This window comes from Barbus barbus (assembly GCF_936440315.1).
Source record: "Barbus barbus genome assembly, chromosome: 6".
NCBI classification, from domain to species: Eukaryota; Metazoa; Chordata; class Actinopteri; order Cypriniformes; family Cyprinidae; genus Barbus; species Barbus barbus.
In genome coordinates, this window is record NC_136734.1 from 21,604,813 (window position 1) to 21,629,329 (window position 24,517).

Genomic DNA, 24,517 nt, shown 5'->3' on the forward strand with positions numbered 1-24,517 from the left:
CAAAGCTATCAAGAAAATAAAAAATTCACATGTGAAAGCCACATAAATAACACATTTAATGCTCTGTTTGCCTGACAATAAGAAACCCATTTCAAAACATACCCCGACAGACAGACAGACAGACAAACAGACAGACAGACCGACAGACCGACCGACAGACAGACAGAGAGAGACAGACAGACAGACAGACAGACAGAGACAGACAGACAGACAGACAGACAGAGACAGACCGACAGACAGACAGACAGACCGACAGACAGACAGACAGACAGACAGAGACAGACAGACAGACAGACCGACAGAGACAGACAGACCGACAGACAGACAGACAGACAGACAGACCGACAGACAGACAGACAGACAGACAGAGACAGACAGACAGACCGACAGACCGACAGAGACAGACAGACCGACAGACAGACAGACAGACCGACAGAGACAGACAGAGACAGACAGACCGACCGACAGAGACAGACAGACAGAGACAGACAGACAGACAGACAGACAGACAGACAGACAGAGACAGACAGACAGACAGACAGACAGACAGACAGACGCACGCACGCACACACACGTTGTTTTTTGTGGTTTATGGGGACTCTCCATAGGCGTAATGGTTTTTATACTGAACAAACTGTGTGTGCTATTGCCCTACACCAACCCTACACCTAAACTTAGCCCTCACAGGAGACGTTGTGCATTTTTAGATTTTCAAAAAAACACCATTTAGTAAGTTTTTTAAGCCTTTTGAATTACGGGGACATAAGTAGTGCCCTCATAAACCACCTTCATATTGTAATACCTCTGTCATACCCATGTCATTATACAAATTTGTGTCCTCATAAACCACATAAACATGCACACACACACACACACACATCAGAAACCCAGAACATTGTGAGGACAGGTCATACATTACTCAGCCAGGTTTGTACATGCATCTATTCCTTGAGAGCGCACTGGCTATTTGGAGAGCTACAGACATGACACTTTGATAAAAGGGTCATTCTGCAGGCTTTGCGGGGGCTGTGTACTGTGAAGGATTGGATTTTCACATGAATGCTTGCACTCTCAGGCTGCCCGTCCTCTTCTTCATCCACACTAAGATAGCCTTTGAATGGCAGATCTCAATTTCTGATTGCTGTCTGATTATCTATTCACCTTCAGCTATATTGACAGGCCCCATTGCTATTGAGAAGTGTGTCAGAATGAGAGTGGTCAGAATTCAGATTTGGGCGTACAGGAGTGTCCACTTAGCCCATATTTTCTTAGTCACTGCAGTAGTGAGGAAAAATAATTCACTGCTTATAAAAAAATCTGTAATAAATTAAACACTTAAATGCATAGTTCACTTAAAAAAAGAAAAGAAAACTCGGGCATCTTTTATTCACCCTCATGTTGTTCCAAACCTTTATGAGTTTCTTTCGTCTGAGGAAGACAAAATTAATTTTTAATTAGTGTGTGTGTTTCACAGGGAAAAGAAGGTCATTCGGGTTTTGAACGACATGAGAATGAGTAAATGACACAATTTTCAGTTTTCATTTAACTGTTCATTTAAGATAAACTGATGAATTATTATATAGTTAAAGCCTCCCATAAAATCTTATACTCAAAGAACTGAATTGTCAAATCAAATCAAGTCACCTTTATTTCTATAGCGCTTTATACAATACAGATTGTGTCAAAGCAGCTTCACAAAGATAAACAGGAAACTAGCAGAATCAATTATGGAAACTCAGGGATACAATTCAGATTCTGCCGTAAAGACAATAGTGTAATTATTTAGCTCAGTCAGTTCAGTGTTGGTTTAGTTTATTGTGAAGTTAATCAGCTGTAAGCAGTTCTACAAAAGGCGACAATGTTGTTATTTATCTCGAGTTCAATGTTGAATTGTGTTTCTTTAGTAGCTAAGCTATTGTAACCAGTTTTGAAACTAAAACTTATAGTTGGCATTATAGTGTGGTATTGTACAGCTGGAAATGCCCTGAAAACAAGAAGCAAGTAGGATGCAATATTAAGCTGAGGAATCTAGACAGAGCCCAATTAGAGAGAGATGGTTAGGATGGGACCTGCGGTGTGTGTGTGTGTGTGGAGGGGGTGGAACTGATGGGGGAAGGGTGCCCGATGCCAACTTGAGACATTTTGATCTCCACACTTGGATTCACAGGCATACATTACTCTGCTGGCAGACTAATATGCTTCCACACACGCACATAAACACACACAATTGGTCATTGCAGGCAATATGATCTGGGTGGCAACACAGTCAACACTGCGAATGGTGTTATGACGCCATCCTGTCTAGAGCAATCGCCTTTGTCGCAATGAGGACCACAAGCCAATAGCATCCTGCTATCCTCCAAAACACATTATGGGAATACTCATCGAGTTTCTGACAAATGCATTCTCAAAATAGTTTGGTTTTGTCAATATAACACTTCCAATGAGTCGAAGGGTACATCTGACATAAATCGTCAAGGGTTTTTCAACCTGAAATTGTAAGTAAGCTATGAATATATTACGTCCCTTGATCATGGCACAGTGCCAGCCAGTCTGCAAGCAGAATAGAGATTTGATGAGGTCATGTGATTTATTAGCTGTTTGCTTCATGGAGAGAGCTGCACTTGTCCATATTGTAGCAGCTAATATCACAACAGCCCTCCTTCGGTGTCCATGGCAACGGGCGACAGAAAATGAAAGGAGGAAATTAAATCATGCTGTCATGGGGGTGCATGCATTAATTTTGCATAAAGAGTGGATGATATGTGAACGCCTGGGCTTGCCTTTGTTCAGTGCCTGTGCCTGGTACACATCCAAATGTGACAAAGCCCAAACCAAAAACTTGGATTTAAAAGCAGTTCAAAAGAACAATAAATACTAACTATTAATCATGCATTGTCAACATAAATGTAAATCTGACTGTTGGAAAAAGGGTTCTATCACTTCTGAGGAGGATTTTTTTTTTATTCCAACAAAAGATCAATCAAATATTATGGATGTACAATATTAAAATTATAAAAAGACATTGATTTCCTTAATATTTTGTCTAAATAAAATAAAATAAAATGTTTTAAATATGAATTTATGCATCACTTCAATGCAAAAATGGATATAAGAATAAATTTACCTTTGCTGTTAACTTCATCTAAATGTAAGAATACTAAAACTGATAAATGAAACAATATAAAATACAAAATTCTAAAAAGAATTGTCTAAAACATAGAATTACACTATACACTTCTGAAGAGGAATAATATACACAACATTTTACAAAAGAGGTCCAAGATATTGCACTGGGTACAAATTTACATAAATAAAATTTACATATCTTCCAGCATATTGCACTGAACTTAGTGAGTTTTGGTTCTCTACTGATGCTGATAAAGTTGATAAAGCCACAATGGAACGTCTGAACGGATGTTCTCGTAACATGCATGAGCCATTATGTAGTACTTGTAGCCTATAGACAATCATTTTGATGGGTGACATTGACTGACATTATGCAAAGTAAATTTCTCTGGCAGATTTCTCAAGGGCTCTGTGTTGCAATGCTCACAGTTCAGAGCATATTGCAATCTACTAAAACAGAAATAAAGGGTCAATGCAAAGATATTTTTTGCCTTACATATCCGGCCGCCGATGGACACAGTGACAGCTGTTCATCACAGCGACAGTAATACAAGATGTTTCTCTCTCTCCACACCATCAATTTACCAAGCCTGGACATTGATTTATTCATAACCATCAGTATGCATCATTTGTCCAAATTACAGAGAGGAAATATTGACAGAAGATAAATAAAGATAAACTGAGGCACTGTGGACAGTGTCAGACACAGCTGATTTCTGTCCAACCTGTTTTAAACAATACCCAAAGACATCAGCTGATAACTAAAGTTATCTGCCAAAATATATTCACAATTTAAGGATAAAAGCACTGAAACCTTACTCATCTCCACCTGCATTAAATACCAATACAGACAAAATGTCAAACTGGAAAATTTCTTGGCAACCGAAAGCCCACATTTCCAGGCTGAAGGCAGTGCTGACAGCTGCATGACAAACAGATCATGCAAATGACCTCTGATGGATTCAGAAGTGGGACTCTTACAGTCTATCTGTCCATACCTGTGCTACATGGAAATTAGATTTTAATTACCAGACCACCTGATAACGACAAAACACTGACCGAGGGTCTGAGAAGCTGCCATCAAAGAAATATTTCTCTATTAGGTATCATCTCATGATCCATCACTTCACCAGTTTTTGCATCTTCTCAGCTGCCTATATAAGGCAGAGCTTGGATCTCATCAATAATGCAACGAAACATCATGTTTATGCAATTCACACAATGACAGAGCACTACATGATAGTGATTGTAGCCATATAAAAGCATACAACAGCTCGTGCCCACTCAAAAGCATGAAAAAAGACTATTTTTAGAAAGTTATTTAGGTTAAAACACATATATCATACCTCAACAACAGCAGGAGACTAGAGTGTAAAAAGGCAATACATACTCACCTTTTCATTGTTTTATGCAGGTTCTTATCGCTTCATGGTAGCACAGCACACAGGAAAAATAACTGTAGTGCCATGGTGATATGCAAATTAATGAATCGCGCCGAATACAAGGACATTTATTATTCATAAATTACTCATGTTTATGCAAATTATGTTACACAGCCCTAGTCAAATAGGAGGCTGGTAATTTATTCTGTCTTGCTTCATAAGCTTCAGTGGCTTTTTAAAAAAGGCAAATGTTTGGTCTAACTGTTTTCCATGTAAAAATAAAAATGTCATTAACAGATTTTTTAATCAAAAGCTTTTATTTGTGTGTGTGTGTGTGTGTAAAAATAGTCAGTAATTTAACATTGTTTAAACATTTAAACCAAAAATCGTAGAACAAATTAAGCACCTCCATAATATAACACACATTAATGCTGCAAAATAAAACCTGGGTTAACAATACAACATAGGAAACTGTGTTATAACAAACACTTGGCGCCCCTATGTGGTTATCTGAGAGAGTCTGTGTTGCACCTGTCCTGTTAAGATCGTGTTGAAATAATTACACTAATGGACCAGTCTGTAAAAGTCTACAAACACTTTAGTCCCAGAATTTTATGCTTGTGAGCCGTTTTGCGTTCCTAGGGTCACAGATCTTCTCAAAACAGTGTTAACCTCTTTTTCAAATTGATGAAGAAGTTTAAAGTCGCAGAATCCTCTGTACAGTAACCCGGTTGCCAGTGTTTTCATAGCCTCCTTCATCTGCCACAGTGACGGTACAGTGACCGTGTGTAAATCACCGTTGAGCTCGGCCCTGACCACTGTCGGATCGAGTTTGGGGATGTCCAGATCCGTTAGTGCGCCACTTTCATCGCTAGACTGGTCCGTTATCATGCTCTCCTCAGATTGCTGGATAACTTGATCGGACGCACTTCTGTCCTCAGTTTGGTCTCTTTGCGGATTGTCTAAACACTGGTCGAGCTGGGACACCTTTCGTACAACTTTCTCGCGGGTTTTAAAGCGGCTGAGCCAGTCTGCGCTTGCTCGAAAGTTACCGAATCCCATCATCCTAGACAACCGAGTCGCTTCTGAACGAAGCATTTGATCTGTAATAAAACCCTTCTCTCGAGAATCATCGATCCACCTCCACAGCACAGCTTCGATTAGATGTGTCTTTTTGGCTGTAAGGTTGCTTTTAGTCTCCACAGCTTTGTTATCGTCACCGGAGTTGGGCTCTTTTGGTGCGTCTCCTGTTTTCCGGTCGACCTGGGACATCTTTCGTATTACTGTCTCCCGTGTTTTGAAGCGTGCCAACCACTCTGCGCTCGCCCTGAAATTACAGAGGCCCATTTCTGTAGCCATTAGAGTCGCTTTTCTACGAATCGTTGAATCATCTACTGTAACTCCGTTCTCACGAGAAGTATCGATCCACCTCCAGAGTGCAGCTTCTACTCGAGGCGTCTTGCGAGATGGAACGACAGTCCTGGGAAAGTTAGCCTTGCCATTTTTAACATTCCTTTTCCGGAGCCAGATGCAAAGCAGCGGCCCTGAGATGTTTAGCAGACGCGCTGCAGCTCTTTGGGACATTGGAGGAAGCTGGTCATATTTCTCGAGTATACGCTTTCTTTCCTGAATTGATCTGCGGAAATATTTCCTCGTGGCCATGTTTATGTTCTCTCAGAAGCGATGGAGATTTGAACTCTGGCGGCGATTCTTTTAAATGAATCAGTTGAACCGGTTCGGTCAGAATGATTCAGACTGAATCGAGCAGTGACAACATTTACAAATAAAACTAGAAATGTGGGTAGAGCCTGACTGTATGAGAGTTCTGTCAACACCAACACGTGTACGAATCATTTACTGTTTATACTAATTTTATTTGGTCCAGTTCGGTTATTACAGCAATTATTAATGTCTTAAAAACAAAAGTAATTATGAAACGAAATATGATTTGAATAAAGACATTTATAAAACAATGTCATGTGTGATTATAAATGGCTCTAACTGGTCGTTGTAGTGGGTGTGTAGATACACCTGGGCACATGTGTTACACTCTCTCTGGTCCTGGGGGGCCACACTGTCCTGCAGAGAGTAGATCCAAACAAGCTCCAAAACGCCTGACTGGAAGCTTCTAGTAATCCCGAAGACCTTGATTAGCTGGTTCAGGTGTGTTTAATTAAGGTCGGAGCTAAACTGAACTGAACTTGACACCCCTAGTGCATGAAGTAAATGAACTGCTGAATTGTTTGTATGATCTGGATCTGTTAAACAAACTGTTCTAAAGAGCCGATTCACAGAAATGAGTCAGACTCGTGAGTGAAGAACACAATCGACATCATCCAAATGCGACTAAAAGGTGGCTTGAATCATTCGCGACGCGTTCTCGCGCATGTCTACTGTTGAGACCTGGGCTGAAACAAAGATAAGTAGGCGAGTCTTTTAAAACCATTTAATATTTGTACGACCATACTTGATACACAGACGGAACTTCACCGTGTGCCCAAGAGGGGTGAGACAGAAATATTTCATCCTTAGGATAAAATATAATTTAAATGAGATTTGGAAACATTGCCTTAGTTTACTTCCTCGACAGTGCACTGTACTAACTTAAATAACGTTACTAGTAATTCTTAAATATATGTAGACTTATTGACATATGTGTAATACTCGTGTGTTACTTAACTTACTGGACTTCTGCTCGATAGCTGCGGTTTGTCAAAATGCACGTATCTGGTGTGTAATCATAATTGTATTGTTCTGTCCACAGCTTTATATTCAACATGTATCACAACAGCTCTCAGAAGAAATTCTGGACTTACGATAAAGAGGAAACCTTAGATAAATTAAGACTAGAAGCTAATCGGAAGTTCTGCTCAAAAGGCATGTCCAGTGGGAAGGTAAGTGACAACGGCAGGCTTTGTCTTTATGTACTTATTTTGCATGCATATCTATCTATATCTATCTATCTATCTATCTATCTATCTATCTATCTACACACAAAGCTCAGTAATCCAGCCATTTATAGTGTTAACATAAACACCAATCATGCTCAGACTTCATCTGTTTTTCAGCCTGGAATAAATGAATCCATGTTTCTTGATGAACAAGAAGAGAAAGTGCTTTTCAGACACTATGAGAAGAGACTGCTAGACTTCTGTGCCATGTTCAAGCCTGCTATGCCTAAATCTGTTGTGGTAATGCCACTTTTATCAGTTCAAGATAGGGTCATCTAGTGTGCCGTTCTGGCTTTTTTATTTTAAAAGTATATGTGTATGTTTTTCAGGGCACAGCTTGTATGTTTTTTCGAAGATTCTATTTGAACAACTCTTTGATGGAATATCACCCTCGGACAATAATGTAAGTGTATTGAGTTGAATGAGATCATAAATTATTTGAGATTTTTCATTTCTGACCTTCACGCCCCTCTTTTGCAGGTTGACATGTACATATCTCTCCTGTAAAGTGGATGAGTTTAATGTGTCTAGTACTCAGTTTGTCGGGAATCTTCAGGAGAGCCCGGTGGGACAGGAGAGGGCTCTAGAACAGATTCTGGAGTATGAGCTGCTGCTTATCCAGCAGCTCAATTTTCATCTGGTTGTTCACAATCCTTATCGGCCTTTGGAGGGCTTTCTGATTGACCTGAAGGTGAGTCTAAATCCTGGTTGTAGACAGTCCCACCCCAAATGCATGCCCTTAGTTGGGCCCATGTTATCATGACAGGCTGTTCAAACATTTAAAAAATTTGCTAACTGCAGATTATTTAAGTGCATGGTTTCTGTATTCTCAGACCAGATACCCATTGTTAGAGAACCCAGAGATTCTGAGAAAGAGTGCAGAAGACTTTCTCAACAGAGCAGCAATGACAGATGCTGGACTCCTCTTTTCTCCGTCTCAAATCGCCTTTACTGCTGTCCTTAACGGTGCAGCACGTGCTGGCCTCAAGATGGAGGCGTAGGTTTCTCCTTCAGCATTCAGAGATTCTAACAGTTGAGATGGCAGGACGTTAAAAAGTATTTTCTTTGACATTTACAGATATTTGACTGAATGCATGGGGCTTAAGGAGGATAAAGAGACCCTCTCAAAGATGTATGAGTCAATGAGACGTAAGTTTTTTTTTTTTTATAACTGTTAAAATGTCACTAGATAATAGATGAATAACAATCCTGCAAAACCTTCATAAAAGGTATCAGATATTCTGTGGGTAAATCTGATAAATGGTGGCCTGGATCTTCAAAGTTAATTTATGAGAGGTTTATCTCCTAAAATATCAATTATGCTATGAAATGCCATTTTGAAGACGAAAGAAGAATTTGACACTATATTTCTAATCACCTTAAAAACCTTTTGATCTTGAGACTTGAATGGCCAACAGACTCTGACAGTTCATGTGAGACTGAAGACTGGAGTAATGGCTGTGAAAAATTCAGCTTTGCATCACAGGAATAAATTTCATGAAAATATATTAATTTAAAATATTACTGTTTCACTATTTTAGATTAAATAATTTCAGCCTCGGTGAGTGACTTCTTTCAAAACTATAGAAGACAAAAATTTACCAATGTCGTGCATATCCATACATCAGAGGTTTTGATTTGCTGTTGTTATGATAATAGTAACTTATTGGGCAAACCCGTTATTTGGAAGCTTGCTGTATTAAGGACAACTTCGGTCATCAAAGATTTAGTTTTTGGTGCATTAAGAATATAAATCTACCATGTGGACGATAATATTGTATCTGTTTTCATTATAGGAATAACAAGTCTTGTTAAAGCATACGAGCTTCCCAAAGCTGAAGAGGTCAATACCTGCAAACAGAAACTGGAAAGGATTCATGCTGAATTTGCTACAAACTTGTGAGTATTTGTTGGAAAATATAAAATCAATGACACGGCCCTTACAGTTCTAATCAGATCAGTCTGTTTAAAAAGCACACAAAACTAATCATACTAAGTTTTATTCAGCCAGGTTAGTAACTTGGTGTTGTGTATCTAAGATGCAAAAGTCGTGGGATTTAAGTATAAAATAGAAACCTAAAAATACATGAGCTACCTAAAATACAAAAAAAAAAGTAAATCTGCATCATGCTTTTCATAGATTTGCTGGGTCATAAAATGCAGCTAAATGTACTATACAGAATCCCCTACATCAGCTGTAGATGAAAACAGGGAATGAGTACAAAGTGAGCCATTTCAAGTCCGTTGCAGCGAATATACACCTTCATACACTAACATGAATGTATTACCATGTTTTATGACATGGCACAATGGTTAAAAGCAGTTTTTTGGACATGTACCGCGGTAGTCATTCATTACAGAGTACCATGGTATTTCCATCAGCTATCTCCACTGTACAATGGTACCACCACAGTACTTTCATTGTAAGGGAGTCAGCGAGTACAGGACAATGCAACTACTTGTCAAATCGAGCAAATAAAAGGACATTGTAGAATCATAATAAATTGGCGATACGTTCTGAGGTTTTACATAATACACATCAAGAAACAGCCAAACTCCTCAAGCGAGTTTGATAAACATGAACAGACTGATATAATAAAATAATATAGTTTTACAGTCAGTAGGTCTTGATGCTCGATATTTTGTGATATGAAATAAACCAGGAAGGCTCAATCTACTTGGCCCATTCTAGGGAAAAGCTTTAAAATTAATTTGAGCTCGAGATGGTGCCATTGTAGGTTAGGTGGAAGAACAGGGGGCAGGTGGACGCATGCTCCAGCCTTGTGTAATCTATCCTCCAAAATTGAATCTGTCTAGCTGATCTGCTCATGTATCGCATACAAACACTGGTTTGGAGATAAAAGCCAGGATGCAACATCTTGTCAAGCGAAGCGGCTCAGAAGGTAAGATAGGAATCAGTCGATATCTGTAGGATCTAAGCCTACCTCTATCTGAAACTGCAGCCGAAAGCACGAAGAGGTTGTGGGGTAGTACTGAGTGTAGACGGTTTCTTAAGGCTTGCATCATAAGTGCATCTCGCTTCCCTGATGGTCAAGAGCAATGCAGTGCCAAAGTTCTTGCTTGCTACAGATTCCAGTCTAGTGCTCACGGCTCCCAGGTCAGTTACACAAGCGGAATCAGTCGAAGTTGGACCGATCCAAGTTGATTTTGCAGACATCTCCATGAAGGGTCAAGTTGATGAGCGTTTCAGATTTACGCTCAATTTTGGTTCTGTTGAAGATTCATGATTCCAAGAGATAATTTCGACATCTCTAATCCTCTCTTTGATGGCTCCGTGTGAATTCAAGTTTTGAATCTGTTGTTTTGAGAGCTGGAGATTGGCAGTGTGTTGCCTAACTAGAGTCAGAGCACCCACCTTCTTCATTGGCATCTGGGGAGAACGAGTCTTGCTGTCTTTGCTACCAGTCTTTTCTTTCAGAGGATCTGGATAGTGGTTGCTACAGCCATAAAGGTACATTCAGTTCTGCAAAATAAAGACAAAATTAGGCATGGTGACCTTTCAGGATTAAGTCTTGAGGGATTGATGGTAAACCATAAGAAATTAAGTACTTTCAGAAGGCTATGGCTATTGTTCAGCTTGTTCTTCAGAGGATTTCTAGCTCACAAGAGTTATAAAAGTCTATGGAATCCATTTCAGGTAAACAACAACCCGACATGGACAAAAACTACATATGATCTATGACTATACAGTTATGATGCACTAGTTTGCATGCTTAGATGTGTGTGAGATTGATGGGTCACCAAAGACGGTTACTAAATGAATGCAGTCTTCAGATGATAAGTTTATGGTTCTGATGCTTTCCTCTGTCCATGTTCTTCAGGAAAAGAAAACATGGATATGAAGATGATGATCACGTTGTGAAAAGGCAGATGGTGGCTGAGGAAGTATGTTTATTTGAAGACTATTTGTTCCTCAAATGTGCATCTTCTGGCTACTCCTTGCTTATGGATTTTCTGTTTTGCAGGAGTGGACTGACGAGGATTTGGATGCACTGTGACGATGAAATTGTTTTTAAATTGGCAACATCCTCTGAACAGGTTGAGTGCTTCCTTTTGGCACTTGCCATAACCGACAGGGGTTGCACTTCTCAAACTGGATTGTAAATATTTCAGCGACATGTAAAGCTTTTTCTTCTGTGAAAAATAAAACATTATTTTTTATTAAATATATATTTTTTTTTAAATGTAAATGCTTTTCAGCAAGGATGCATTACATTGATCAAAAGTGACAGTAAAGACATGTTACAGAAGATTAATGTAGACTATACTGTTTTGAACTTTTCAAAGAATCCTGAAAAAAGTATTACAGGTTCCACAAATATTATGCAGCACGACTGCTTTCAACTGATAATAAAAAGGAATGTTTCTTGAGAAGAAAATCAGCAAATTAGAATAATTTCTGAAGGATCATGTGACTCTGAAGACTAGAGTAATGATGCTGAAAATTCAGCTTTGTAGAAGTTATTTATAAAATAGAAGTCATTTTAAACTAATCATTTCACAATATTAGATTTTATGATATTTTTATTTAAACGTCTTTCAAAAATGCTATTAAAAATCTTAACCCCAAACTTTTGAATGGTAGTTAAAATCCACAGGATGAGCAAGAACTGCCTGCAACTTCAATTACTGCTGTAACAATTGTACTTTTTTCAGTCTTCAAGTAGTCATTTAACAGATGTCTTGCAGTACACACATTACAGGGTCAGTCTCCCTACAGAAAAGCAGGTTAAAGGGATGTTCTGGGTTATGCTCAAGTGACACATCAGAGATGCTGTTGATAACCATAATAATGGTTCTTTATTCAAAATCAAGAACTGAAAACAGACAAACACTAGAATATTTTTAGATGAGTACAACAGCTGTCTTATTTTCAAAAGCTGTTTCCACAAGCTGATTGGAGACAGTCAGTACTTTATAAAACATGTTTAATAAGTGCATGCATTCCTGATACAATCTTTACTATGATAAATTTTACTGCTGTAAACTTTTACCTTTAACTTTTCTCCTGAGAACGAGTCTGGCTTTGAATTTGTCTCAGGGAAGACTGAACTAATCAAACACATTGTACAATATGGAAAACAAATCAGGTTACCTCAAATTATACACTCATGATTCCAGCAAGAGAATTTATTGTTTTGATATAAAATAATCATACACTCTGAGGATGATAAAAAGAAAAACAAAATCCAGTCTACAGCACAAATCAAACTAAATGGAACAGGGAAAAGGACAAAGAACACTAGTTTGAGCACATTTTGCATATTCATAGCCATGTAAATCAGTAACAAATTACAGTATAAAAAGCATTTTAGCTCATAATCCAGTTATAGAGAAGAATCGTTGCAGCCTTGTGTCAGTTCAGTTTCAGATCAAGCAGAGATACACTTTGGCAACCTGTATTTAAAAACATCATTCTGTCGACTTAATGGGTCATTCGTTCGACCCGTCTGTTAGATTGATATGTACCCAAGATACAGAGAGCAGTCAAACCGAACGATCTGGTCGTGTGATTATAAAGTCATTGGTGTTGGACTTGGGAGTCCAGCCGTTTTTTTTCTGCTGTAGTTTGCATAGTTCTCGTGGCACAGACAATGAGGCGGAGGATGGAAGATATGGGGAGGGTAGGAGTTGGCATGGGGATGAGGGTGGAGCATGCTGGGGTCCCATTGGCTACTCCATGGAGACAGAGACAAACTGACAGACAAAATGACGGAGGAGGAACTACCTGTTGCTGTTGGACATGGCATAATGCGCCTGTTTCTGCTGGAGGAGCTCAGTGATGGCCAGCAGCTTTTTCAGCACGTGCTGTGAAGAAAACAAAGAGCCAACAAGCAATGATTGCATTATAATCTTCACCTGCTGGGTTAAGAAATGGCACAGCAAAGCCAAAGGAAATGCATTTTTTTTTTGTCTTGTTTTCTCAAGGTCACGTGTGAGGTCGTCCAGTGATGCCGACAGTCATTTTCTGATCCTCTGGTGACCTTTTCATTAATGTTTGCACCAATAACAGTGTGTGGGTGAAAATTTCGATTTACTGAGCTTCAATGATAAATAAAACCAGCTAGATGGAGCACAACAGAACTGGGTTACACGTTATTTTTATAGTCCACTTCAGACATTCTACTAACTAGAAGTAATTTTGCAACTACAAGTCTAATTCTCTCAGAGTAGACTGTTACCTTAGGTTTGGGGTTAGTAGAATAAGTTAACATATACTTGCAAAGTTTATTATAGTCAGTATGTTGTAGAGTCAGAGCCATCAAAATAAAGTGTTAGAAGATATTAAGCAGACAGTCTACTAATACTCTAATGACTGCTAGTTGACATTTAGTTGCAAAGTTACTTACTGTTAGTAGAATGTCTAAAGTGGAAAATCAAAATAAAGTGTTACCAAAGAACTGAAAAGAATGCAGTCTCTGTTTAACACACCATCTTAAATAAATTTTATTCACCGGTTCTTAATCTATAGCAGTTTGCGTGTGTCTTGTGAACGGGATATTATTTACTTTGCACGGTAGCTATGTAAAAATTGCATGCCCGTAGCTTAGAGGGAATATTGTAGCCATGCTAGTTTTGTGTCTCTTTAGACACTCTGTTTTATTACAAAAGATTAAATAAAAGCAATTTCAGCTAAAATCAATACTATATGATAGGGCTGGGTATTGTGACCAATTCTGCGATTCGATTCTTATTTTTATGGTTTCGATTCGATTCGATTTCGATTCGATTCGATATCGATTAGCTATCAATATTTCATTTAAAATGTTTTGCAGACATGGGATCCATATTTTGATATAAATGCTGGTAACTGAAACATCTACATTAATAATAGGGTGCACACAGTTGTTTTTTTTAGTGGAGCAATTCGAAAGATAAGTGAAGTGACATTCAGCCAAGTATGGTGACCCATACTCGGAATTCGTGCTCTGCATTTAACCCATCCAACGTGCACACACACAGCAGTGAACACACACACACACTGTGAACATACACCTGGAGCAGTGGGCAGCCATTTTATGCTGCAGCGCCCGGGGAGCAGTTGGGGGTTCGGTGGCTTGCTCAAGGGCACCTCAGTCGTGGTATTGAGGGTGGAGAGAGCGCTGGACATTCACTCCCCCCACCTACAATCCCTGCCGGCCAGAGACTCGAACCCGCAACCTTTGGATTACAAGTCCGACTCTCTAACCATTAGGCCACGACTCCCCCTGAAAAATTCAGGGGAGAGCGCGAACGCAGTCCCCCACTACCATAAATTATGCAGTCGAGATTCCCACATTATGTGGCCCAACCGGAGCCCAATGGCCAAGCCTCGCCCTGGGTGAACCGCCTTCTTGATCATGGTGTCTCCCCTGCCAGGTAAGTATATTTATAGATGGTGACACCTTCAGGACGAGAGGTGAATATTCATATCCTCTTACATGAAGCACGCGCATTAAGAATCGATTCGGGGATTTCCCGAATCGATATCGTTGCGTTAAACTGAAGATCGATTAAAATCGGAGAATCGATATTTTTTACCCAGCCCTACTATATGATAAGTAACAAGCGTAATAATGAACAGTCAGTTCATACATTCGTGTCAGCGTCCTGATCACCCTATCAGGGTATGTTTTGCGCTAATGACCGCCTGAATGCATATTATATCTATATATACAGTTGTGTTCAAAATAATAGCAGTCCAACATGACTAACCAGGTCAATCACTGTTTTTGGTATAAATCATATTATTACATGGCAAATAATTTACTAGTAGGTGTAGTAGACTCAGAGAAACCAACAGACCGACCCAACATTCATGATATGAATGCTCCTGAGTCTGTGTAATTTAATAATTAAGTAAAAGGGGCGTGTTCAAAATTATAGCAGTGTGGAGTTCAATCAGTGAGGTCATTCATTATGTGAAGAAACCGGTGTCATTCAGGTGGACCTTATTTAAGGATGAAGCCAGCACATGTTGTACATCCAATTCTCTCTGAAAACCTGAGAACGATGGGTCGTGCCAGACATTGTTCAGAAGAACAGCGTGCTTTAATTAAAACGTTGATTAGAGAGGGGAAAACATATAAAGAAGTGCAGAAAATGATAGGCTGCTCAGCTAAAATGATCTCCAATGCTTTAAAATGGAAAGCCAAACAAGAGAGACGTGGAAGAAAACGGAAGACTACCATTCGAATGGATCGAACAATAGCCAGAATGGCAAAGACTCAGCCAATGATCAGCTCCAGGGAGATCAGAGATGGTCTGAAGTTACCTGTGAGTACTGTGACAATTAGAAGACGCTTGTGTGAGGCTAATCTATCGGCAAGAAGCCCCCGCAAAGTTAAAAAAAAGACGTGCTGAAGAGGATACAATTTGCCAAAGAACATATCGACTGGCCTAAAGAGAAATGGAGAAACATTTTGTGGACTGATGAGAGTAAAATTGTTCTTTTTGGTCCAAGGGCCAAAGACAGTTTGTCAGACGACCCCCAAACACTGAATTCAAGCCACAGTACACTGAAGACCGTGAAGCATGGTGGTGCAAGCATCATGATATGGGGCTGTTTCTCTTACTTTGGTGTCGGGCCTATTTATCGCATACCAGGGATCATGGATCAATTTGCTTATATCAGAATACTTGAAGAGGTCATGCTGCCTTATGCTGAAGAGGAAATGCCCTTGAAATGGGTGTTTCAACAAGACAACAACCCCAAACACACCAGTAAGCGAGCAGCATCTTGGTTCCAGACCAACAAAATTAAGGTTATGGAGTGGCCAGCCCAATCCCCGGACCTTAATCCAATAGAAAACTTGTGGGGTGACATCAAAAATGCTGTTTCTGAGGCAAAACCCAAGAAATGCAGAGGAATTGTGGAAGGTTGTCAAATCATCCTGGGCTGGAATACCTGTTTACAGGTGCCAGAAGTTGGTTGACTCCATGCAGCACAGATGTGAAGCAGTTCTCAAAAACAGTGGTTATACAACTAAATATTAGTTTAGTGATTCACAGGAATGCTAAATCTTAACGTTTTTTCAGTTTATTGAGTAAATATTTGAGTTTGTAATGAAAAATGCAGACACTGCTATTTTTTTGAACAGCCCAATACCATTTTTTTCTTCATTTTCTGTAAAGTAATTAAAATATTGATAGTTTTTCTTCATGTTTTGATGTAAAATATAATGTGCAGTGTTCCCAATGAATGGAAATAAAAAATATTACAAGGATTTTGAGCTTTACTCACGTTTTAAAAAACACTGCTATTATTTTGAACACAACTGTATGTCCCACCATCATGTATCACAAGAGAGACACATACCTGCTGCGCTCCTCTCTCATTGCTGAGGGTGCGGAGTTCGTCAGAATGAGTAGCACAGATCTCATGCAGGGCAGCAAGGTCACGGGACAAATCAGTCCTAAAGTGCTCGGTAGATTCTGGGAGATCAGGAACATTCTGGAGAAACAGCACAGACAGAATGTTATAGGAAAGCTACTTCACACAGAGCTCATAAACTGAGCCGCAGGCAACCCATGCTGCTTTAAAAATGGATACTGGGCAGTTTACCCCCAGCTCATCCAGAAACATGATCATCCTTTGTTTGTTGTTCTTGATGAAAGGATTCACCCCCTCCATGTAGGGCTCCTGCAACACAAACACATCACCACAAATGCATCTCAACATTAGCATTCACAGGACTCTGATGTCTATTCAGCGTAACTCATTTTCTAACACAGCATGAAAATCCAAACACCTTAGCACCGAATTCCACCAGGTTGGCCAAGTTCTGCACAGACTTTGCTACCAGGGTGAGCGTTCGACCTGCTGTGGAGGATGGAGGGTCTGCAAAGACAAGACACATTTTCATTATCTTTAATATCAGACTAAACAAATTGAGGTACCAATGTTGATTTCATTTTGTACACTTTTTTTTTTTTTAGCCATGGCTTTTGCACAAAAGTTCTTAAAATTAAATCTTTTTTGTCAGGTCACATTAGTTATGGTTTGGTAATGTAGTCTGTTGTTAATTAACCTGTCAACTTGCTGAATGAAAGTAATAAAAAAAACAAGAAATCTTACTGACCCCAAAGGTTTGAATCCTAAAAAAAATCTAAAAATGACAATATATTTGTAAAAACTATTTTTTTTTAATTTTAAGAATTCTTTGGTGAATAGAAAAAATAAAAATAAAAAATGATACATTTAATGCACCCTTTCTGAAAGTCCTGGGAAAAAAAGTAAATTTAATAAATTGAATGCATCCTTGCTGAATGAAAGTAAGCAAGGATGCATTAAAGAGCTTGTGTGCAAGCTGTGCTCTCACCAGCAATGATGTTGAACATTCTGGGGTTGAGAATGGCAGGGCAGATGAGCCTTAGGAAGACAAAACCACTGGAGGACAGAGACAAACACATTTTGGCACTTTGCAAGATGTTCCTCTGTAAACACATGCAAATGTAGCTTGACAACGTGTTACCTCACAACTCTGGTTCTCATTGTAGTGTTGGTAGGCCATTTCTGCTGCACAGACTTCTGAAGACAGCCATAAATGTACCTCAGGGTCCTGACAAGGAGGAAACAGACAAACTATGAATACTAAGGCTGTATAAACAGCGTTGTACCATAAAGAAGTGTATAATCATTTCAGCACAATATGAACAGGAAGGTAATATAGCGGAGATGCACTGATATAAAAATTTGGTCTTTATAAGCAGCTGATAATTATTTTCAATCCGTGTATCATTCGTCCTTTCCATTTTCAATTGATAAATGTAAATCAAAAAATGAAAATCTGATTGGTTTTTTTGTTATTTGATTTTGAATCAGAAACTAAAAATGAAAATGGTCTTGTATTTCATATTTTAAAATTTCGTTTTGGATCAAAAATACAAAATTGAAAAGGGTCCACAAAACAGAATCTGTTTTTAATATTTAATTGCTGGGTTGTGCGTCACACAGAAATTTTTCTGCGAGCAAATAGGCGGGCTTGTGTACCCCCTGGCAGTTTTTCTGTTATTGTATTACGCTATAATTGTTAATAAAGCTTAAAAAAAAGAAAAAAAGTTAGCAACACTATGGCAGCGCTGGAGCCACACTCCACATTAATCATGGAGTTGTTCAAAACCGGTATGACACACGCTGAAATTTCCTGCACACTGAAGCAGATGAATATCGTAGACTGCTCGGAAAGAAGCGTCAGAAGATTTTGTGCTGGACACGACCTAAAGAGAAAACGACTTTTGTCAGACGCAGCATTAGAGAGGATTTTGGCTGGGTCGATTTACGAAGTAAGTGTATATTTCGATTCCCACCGCTTATTTAGCAAATATTTCCATTAATAATGTGACAATTCCGTGACAGACTGGACCATCGTATGGCCGGAAGTTCATGACTGGCTATCTGGCATCAATGGGGCTTCATGCAGGAGAAGGTCGGGTCGGAAGATTCCTGAAGGAGCTCCATCAGCCATACCATGAATTCCGGCGTCAGGTAGGATGACCAGTAGGTAATACATGTCAATATATTATGTTAAGCTGATTAGCAGCACTAATTTTAGCTACGACACATCCCTTGCTAGTTAGTTCATGCTATGAATAAACCCATTTTTTTTTAACATTTCTGTACAGAACTTTACTGCTGCTTTTCACATATTTGAAAGAAATATTTATTGCTACAATAAACAGCCAGGTCAGAGGTCAGGGAGGGTCTGACAGGTGAAAAGTTGAGAAAAAATATCTGTGGAATAAGTGGGACTAAGAAGGATAATTTCCACAGCCATATAACTGTTATTCCTCCTAATTCTGTCAAAATGTTTTCTACATTCTTATTTTTCCAATTTTACAGTTTTTACTGTATTTTTGATCAAATAAACTATATATATATATATATATAACTCAAATAAAGCCTTATATAGCACAATAGACTTCTCTCAAAACATTAAAAAAACCTTTTCCAATCCCAAACATTTTATCTTAGTAACATAAGAACATTTTTATTCAGGAAATAATGTTCTTAAAAGGTTAAATCTTTATAATATTCTTGCACCATCCTTCTAAATGAGCACTATATGATGGCAAGAGTAAATGAAAATCTAACAATTAAATACCAAATCTTGACCTAGAAATATACAATATTTACCCCCAAAATAATAAAAATACAATTAATATAAAGCTGCTTTAAACCGATACATTTTTGCATTCCTACTGTATATAAACATTGTAATGAAACTTGTGATGCCATGGCAAAATATGTATCAGTATAGGTAGTATGGTGCCACATTTCTAAGGTTGTACTACAAAGCAGTAATGCTGATAGGACACTATATGTTGGTGTGCTATCATGCTTACGGGGGCAAGATCTCAGCAGCCATAAATATCTTCTCCACCAGCTCCGACAAGATGTTGAGTAAGTGAGCTAGATTCAGGTTAACATCCTCATTCTTCTCCAGTTTAGACGGGTTCAGCTATGAAGGGAGACCAGAAAACATGCCACATGAGGGAAAATGATTCTGACTGCCAGTTTATTCACTATTCAACAGAAACCCGACAAAAGCCAATTTGCCCAAGGCTTTCGAGAGAACATCATGTTGATGGATTTGGCTCAGAAACAATAAACACAACACATCAGAACAAGAAGATGAGAACATTTAGAGATCTGAGGCACAATGGAGCCTGATGTTAACAGTGCAACATTTTTGTCCACTGAACAACATCGTTGTGTTTAGTTCCATTACCTCACAGGACTGCTTGCTCTCCATGATCTTCAGTATGGAGTCTTTGAGGGCGTGATGGACGAAAGGAGTGGCTGTGGCCTTCATGTACTGCTCCATCAAAGTACTGGCCAGAGTAGTGGCCCGAAACAGCGTCGTAGCTTCATCTGCAACACCAAAACAAGAAACCACATTGTAAGGATGTTCATGATAAACAATGGACGCCAATAATAATAAATAATCATAATCCTTTTCTTTACATTTTTAGTATTAATATCAATAAATTAACATTATATTAATCATTCAATTCATACTAAACAGTCTTAACATTTAATAATTCAGAAGAATTATCCTGAATTGGAGGAAAATACTGGTAATGCTTTATTTTAAGGTGTCCTTGTTACACGTTACATGTATTTACTATTATAACAACACTTGATTATGCATTATTACATGCAAGTAACCCCAAGCCAAACCCTAATCCTAACCTTATAGTAAGTACGTTAATTAAGTTAATTAATATTACTCAGTACTTAAATGTATAATTACACAGTAACAAGGACACCTTAAAATAAAGTGTAACCAAAATACTTCATTTTATAATTATTAGAATTCTAATTACATTATGATTACACTACTGTTTAAAAAAAGACTCACCGAGGGCTGCATTATTAAAAAAAAATAAGTCAAAACTTAAAATAACAGCTTTTTTGGAATATATTTTAAAATATAATTTATTCCTATTATTTCCTCCAGAAATCATTCTCATATGCCGATTTGCTGCTTAAGAAACATTTCTTCTTAAGACAATAATCTACTAAAATTTCATCATACTGGAGGAAGTGGTTGAAAAGAAAAGATTTTATTGGTTACCTAAGGTTTTTTTCTTCTTCTCTTTCTCCTGGATGAGACTGAATACAAAAGCAATGTATAGTAATGCTATGCACGGCAGAATCTGATCAAAATGTGAATACTCATGAATGCAGTGTAAGTTTTACTTGGTGACCGTTGAATGTCTATGTCTATATTATATGTATATGTCTATATTATATGTATATGTTGTTTTTTCCCTTGTTTTTTGGGATGTGTTCATTTTTTTCTGTATTTGTTAAAAAAAAAAAACATTTATTATAATTTTTGTTATATTGCAACATTTTTCAGGATTCACTGATGAATTGAAAATTGAAATAGAAATCTTTTGTAATATTATAAATGTCTATTTCCATGTCATATGTCCATTTAATGCATCATTGCGGAGTAACCCCCCCCCCCCCCCCCCCCCCAAAAAAAACCCCTCTTCCTGCCGAGTCAAGTCACAATCTAATTAATATTCATTAATAGCCAAACTTTCATCATGATTGAGATTGTAAATTCATCCACATATCAAATTGAGTCGATACTACTAATACTGGTATCGTGACAGCTCTTCTCTGAACACACTGCTCTTTCAAGATGATGTTTGATTACTCGGTCTATTAAATAAACAATTGTTCATTGCTTGAAAAGAGGAACTGTATAAAAAGCACAAACAAAACTGTCAAAGCTTTGTTCTGTAGCTAAAACATGACGAACAAGCCTGAGGGAAGCTGTCTAGCCTCAGTGTAGTGGTGACATCTGTTTGCTGTTGAATACTGAACTGTGACAAAGAGAGAGCCCTACCCTCCATATTAATTTCTCTGTCATTCAACGTCCTCAGTAACGGAGCTTCGGCTCGCTCGTGTCTCAAGATACGGAGCAGGATGCTGGCCAGCAGGGTGCGGTCCTGTCCACACACGTGAGCCAGCGCATAGATCACGTGATAGTCTCTCTGCAGGATGAGCTGGGGATGGACAGTGAGAGCATGTCAACAAAAGATACTTTTATCAAAAGGGTACACAAGTAATAGTTCTTTTAGTTACAAGTCCAATCTCTTCAAGGCCACATCCTCTTCTGTGCAAAGTGTAAAAAAAAATGACCATGTGTAAGCTAACCTCTTTGAATTCACTGTACTCTTCCTCAGGCATGATCTTCTCCATGGAGTATCGCACCCTTACGCGGAGTGAGCCTGGCTCAATTCCCTTCAGCGGCACATAGGAGCTCAGAGGAAACCACTCATCGATCATCTGGCCCCTCTGAAGCTTGCTCAGCTGGCAACGCATGAACACTGAAACAATACAGAAGAGCAACAAATTAGAAATGAGCAGAAGTCTTGCTTCGCTTCATCTAGTGTCTGCCAGCAGAGGGTGCACTTGTGTAAGGAAAAAGAGCATAGGGGATGTTAAAGGAATGTTGCTGCACAAAATGAAATTGAGCTCTATGGAGTGTCTTTAATATACTGTTGATTACCACAGACAAGAGATTAAACTAGAAATTGATTTAAAAAAAAAAAAAAAAATCTCAAATCAAGTTACAGTAACATTTCAATTGCACAGTGGCAGGCCATAAACATCAAAATTATATTCAATAAACTACGATTCTCCATTTCTTTTTTTGTTTGTGTGTGTGTGTTTGGGTTGAAAGAAATTAATAATTCTATTCAGCAAGGATGTGTTTCTGTTTCAGATTTTCATTTCAAATAAATAGGCTTCTGAATTTTCTATTCATCAAAGAATCCCCGAAAACATACATCATGGTTTCACAAAAATATTAAGCAAACAATCAAAATGAATAATAATAAATGTTTCTTGAGCACTAAATCAGCATTTTAGAATGATTTCTGAAAGATCATGTGACACTGAAGACTGGGGTAATGACTGCTTTCCCATCACAGAAATAAACTGCATTTTAAAATATATTCAAATACAAATATTTTAAATTAATATTCTCTCACAATATTACTGTTTTTACGATATCAAACAAATGCTGCCTTGTTGACCATAAGATTCTACTTTCAAATACATAAATTTTTTTTTTTTTAAATTCCGACCCTAAACATTTAAACGGTTGTGCGCACATAAATAAAACGAATATCGATTAAAAACTCCACTAACAGAAATTATACTAATAACACAACATTTATCTAAATCAAATGTACAGCTTAAATAATACTCTTTGACTTTGTAAGTGCATTACTGTAACATCAACAAAATTAAACTTTGAAACGATGAAAAAATGAAACAAAATTAAACTTTTTCCACGCATATGTCTTACTGGATACATTTTTATTTTATTTAGAAGTACGTTTTATTTTTGAGTGGTTAACACCAAGACTTATCTTGTTTGCTTAAATCCGACAATCATTCTTAAATCTTATATTTTAAACAATGATTTTTTTTTTCTTCAGTTAAACTAGTCAGTATCTCATTTCATTTGTCTGCCAAAGTGCCTTTTTATTCGCACAATGCTTGCCGAGTGTTAAGTGTTAATGGACCCAGTGTGAGGTATAAATAAATCTAATGCAATAATTATATGGTACGAATGATACTCACAGATGTCACTTTCTTTGCTCTTCTTGGTCTTGTTGCTTAAGATTATTTCAAATCTGTTGATTTCGCTCGACAAGTCACTGCGAGAGAGGAATGGCAATCAGAACCTTAATCGAGCATCACTTTCAAAGCCTCTAAATGAGTCTTGAGTCCCAATGAACTCACTCAAAGATGAACTCCTCAGTGAACACAGGGTTCTGTCCCTCTCTAGGATGAGTCTTCGCTACCTGCACACTGTTCAATGAGATGGTGCAGTAAGGGTTGGTGAAGTGTTTGATGGGAAGTTTGTGGGCCTCCTCCACATACAGGACTAAACTGCTAACCTAAGGCGATAGAATGACACGCAAATGTTAAGTTTTTTCTGAGCTCTGTAATGAATAAGTGATGAGATGTCAGAAGCAGCTGACATGCAGAGATCTTTTTCCAAAAATATGCCTGTGGTAATGAAGATGACGATGTTCTTTTTAGATTTAGCCCAAATTGCATGTCTGGGATCAGGTGCTCTGAAAGTGGTTTTCATCACCCTGCTCACTAGCATCCAGACAGCTCAGCTGTGGCCTGCTTTGACAGCACATTCAGAGTCATCTGAGCACCTTAACTCATGATTAAAACAACAGAAGCTAACATTTAATAAAAACAGTGAGACTTCTCTCTTACCTGACGCAAACGCTTGTTGAATGTGGTCTGTAAGGGTTTCCTAAGGTTATTGCAGAATGTCTGCAGGCATTTCATCCAGTCCTGTGAATGCAGGACACATGGTTGTGGTTCAAAGACTCATTTATCACATTTATACGGGCTTGGTTCAGACATGCAGAAAAACTCAAATTTTGTGGCATCTGGGTTTAGTGTGTAGTGCCTTTATTTTTAGTTTGTGGTAATTCGGGGTACATTTGAAATTAAGATTAATTAAGAAATTAATACTTTTAAGCAAGGATGCATTCAAT

The 24,517-nt window shown here is 38.2% G+C and overlaps 3 protein-coding genes across 7 annotated transcripts in view; 1 reads left to right on the forward strand and 2 right to left on the reverse strand.

Annotated features, from left to right (window-relative positions):
* Positions 1–4,821: 4,821 nt before the first annotated feature.
* On the reverse strand, positions 4,822–6,205 carry LOC306871097 (uncharacterized protein). Its single transcript, XM_079418788.1, has one exon. The coding sequence runs from the start codon at positions 6,171–6,173 to the stop codon at positions 5,124–5,126; it is 1,050 nt and encodes a 349-aa protein (XP_079274914.1). The 5' UTR covers positions 6,174–6,205; the 3' UTR covers positions 4,822–5,123.
* Positions 6,206–6,637: 432 nt separating this feature from the next.
* ccnh (cyclin H) lies at positions 6,638–11,646 on the forward strand. 5 transcript variants are annotated; one of them, XR_013784350.1, is made up of 11 exons: positions 6,815–6,938; positions 7,276–7,405; positions 7,580–7,702; positions 7,792–7,865; positions 7,943–8,153; positions 8,296–8,459; positions 8,541–8,611; positions 9,259–9,361; positions 10,792–10,934; positions 11,305–11,368; positions 11,449–11,646. XR_013784350.1 is itself a non-coding variant. In XM_079419728.1 (10 exons), the coding sequence occupies exons 1-10, from the start codon at positions 6,898–6,900 to the stop codon at positions 11,479–11,481; spliced, it is 1,014 nt and encodes a 337-aa protein (XP_079275854.1). In that variant the 5' UTR covers positions 6,638–6,897; the 3' UTR covers positions 11,482–11,646. The 5 variants fall into 5 exon arrangements, 2 of the variants coding, with proteins under 2 accessions (XP_079275854.1, XP_079275855.1); XR_013784351.1 differs by having other exon boundaries at positions 6,815–6,934; XR_013784352.1 differs by having other exon boundaries at positions 6,854–7,017.
* A 748-nt stretch (positions 11,647–12,394) lies between these two features.
* The window catches only part of rasa1a (RAS p21 protein activator (GTPase activating protein) 1a), a 39,797-nt gene continuing 27,674 nt past the window's right edge, over positions 12,395–24,517 (reverse strand). Inside the window, exons 13-25 of the mRNA XM_079419727.1 lie at positions 24,231–24,311; positions 23,739–23,896; positions 23,577–23,653; positions 22,140–22,312; positions 21,829–21,988; positions 20,194–20,336; positions 19,808–19,923; positions 17,938–18,024; positions 17,785–17,852; positions 17,215–17,303; positions 17,028–17,105; positions 16,782–16,916; positions 12,395–13,291 (exon numbers count right to left, since the gene is read on the reverse strand). Coding sequence (XP_079275853.1) covers positions 13,208–13,291; positions 16,782–16,916; positions 17,028–17,105; positions 17,215–17,303; positions 17,785–17,852; positions 17,938–18,024; positions 19,808–19,923; positions 20,194–20,336; positions 21,829–21,988; positions 22,140–22,312; positions 23,577–23,653; positions 23,739–23,896; positions 24,231–24,311 — 1,449 coding nt within the window. The 3' untranslated portion in view covers positions 12,395–13,207. The remainder of the gene's footprint in view (positions 13,292–16,781; positions 16,917–17,027; positions 17,106–17,214; positions 17,304–17,784; positions 17,853–17,937; positions 18,025–19,807; positions 19,924–20,193; positions 20,337–21,828; positions 21,989–22,139; positions 22,313–23,576; positions 23,654–23,738; positions 23,897–24,230; positions 24,312–24,517) is intronic.

Bases quoted from the DNA above. Each gene is read 5' to 3' on its own strand.
- LOC306871097 (XM_079418788.1), bottom strand. From the start codon at position 6,173: ATGGCCACGAGGAAATATTTCCGCAGATCAATTCAGGAAAGAAAGCGT.
- ccnh (XM_079419728.1), top strand. From the start codon at position 6,898: ATGTCTACTGTTGAGACCTGGGCTGAAACAAAGATAAGTAG. The intron at 7,866-7,942 runs GTAAGTGTATTG...CCTCTTTTGCAG, and splicing joins TATCACCCTCGGACAATAAT to GTTGACATGTACATATCTCT. The intron at 11,369-11,448 runs GTATGTTTATTT...TCTGTTTTGCAG, and splicing joins GGCAGATGGTGGCTGAGGAA to GAGTGGACTGACGAGGATTT.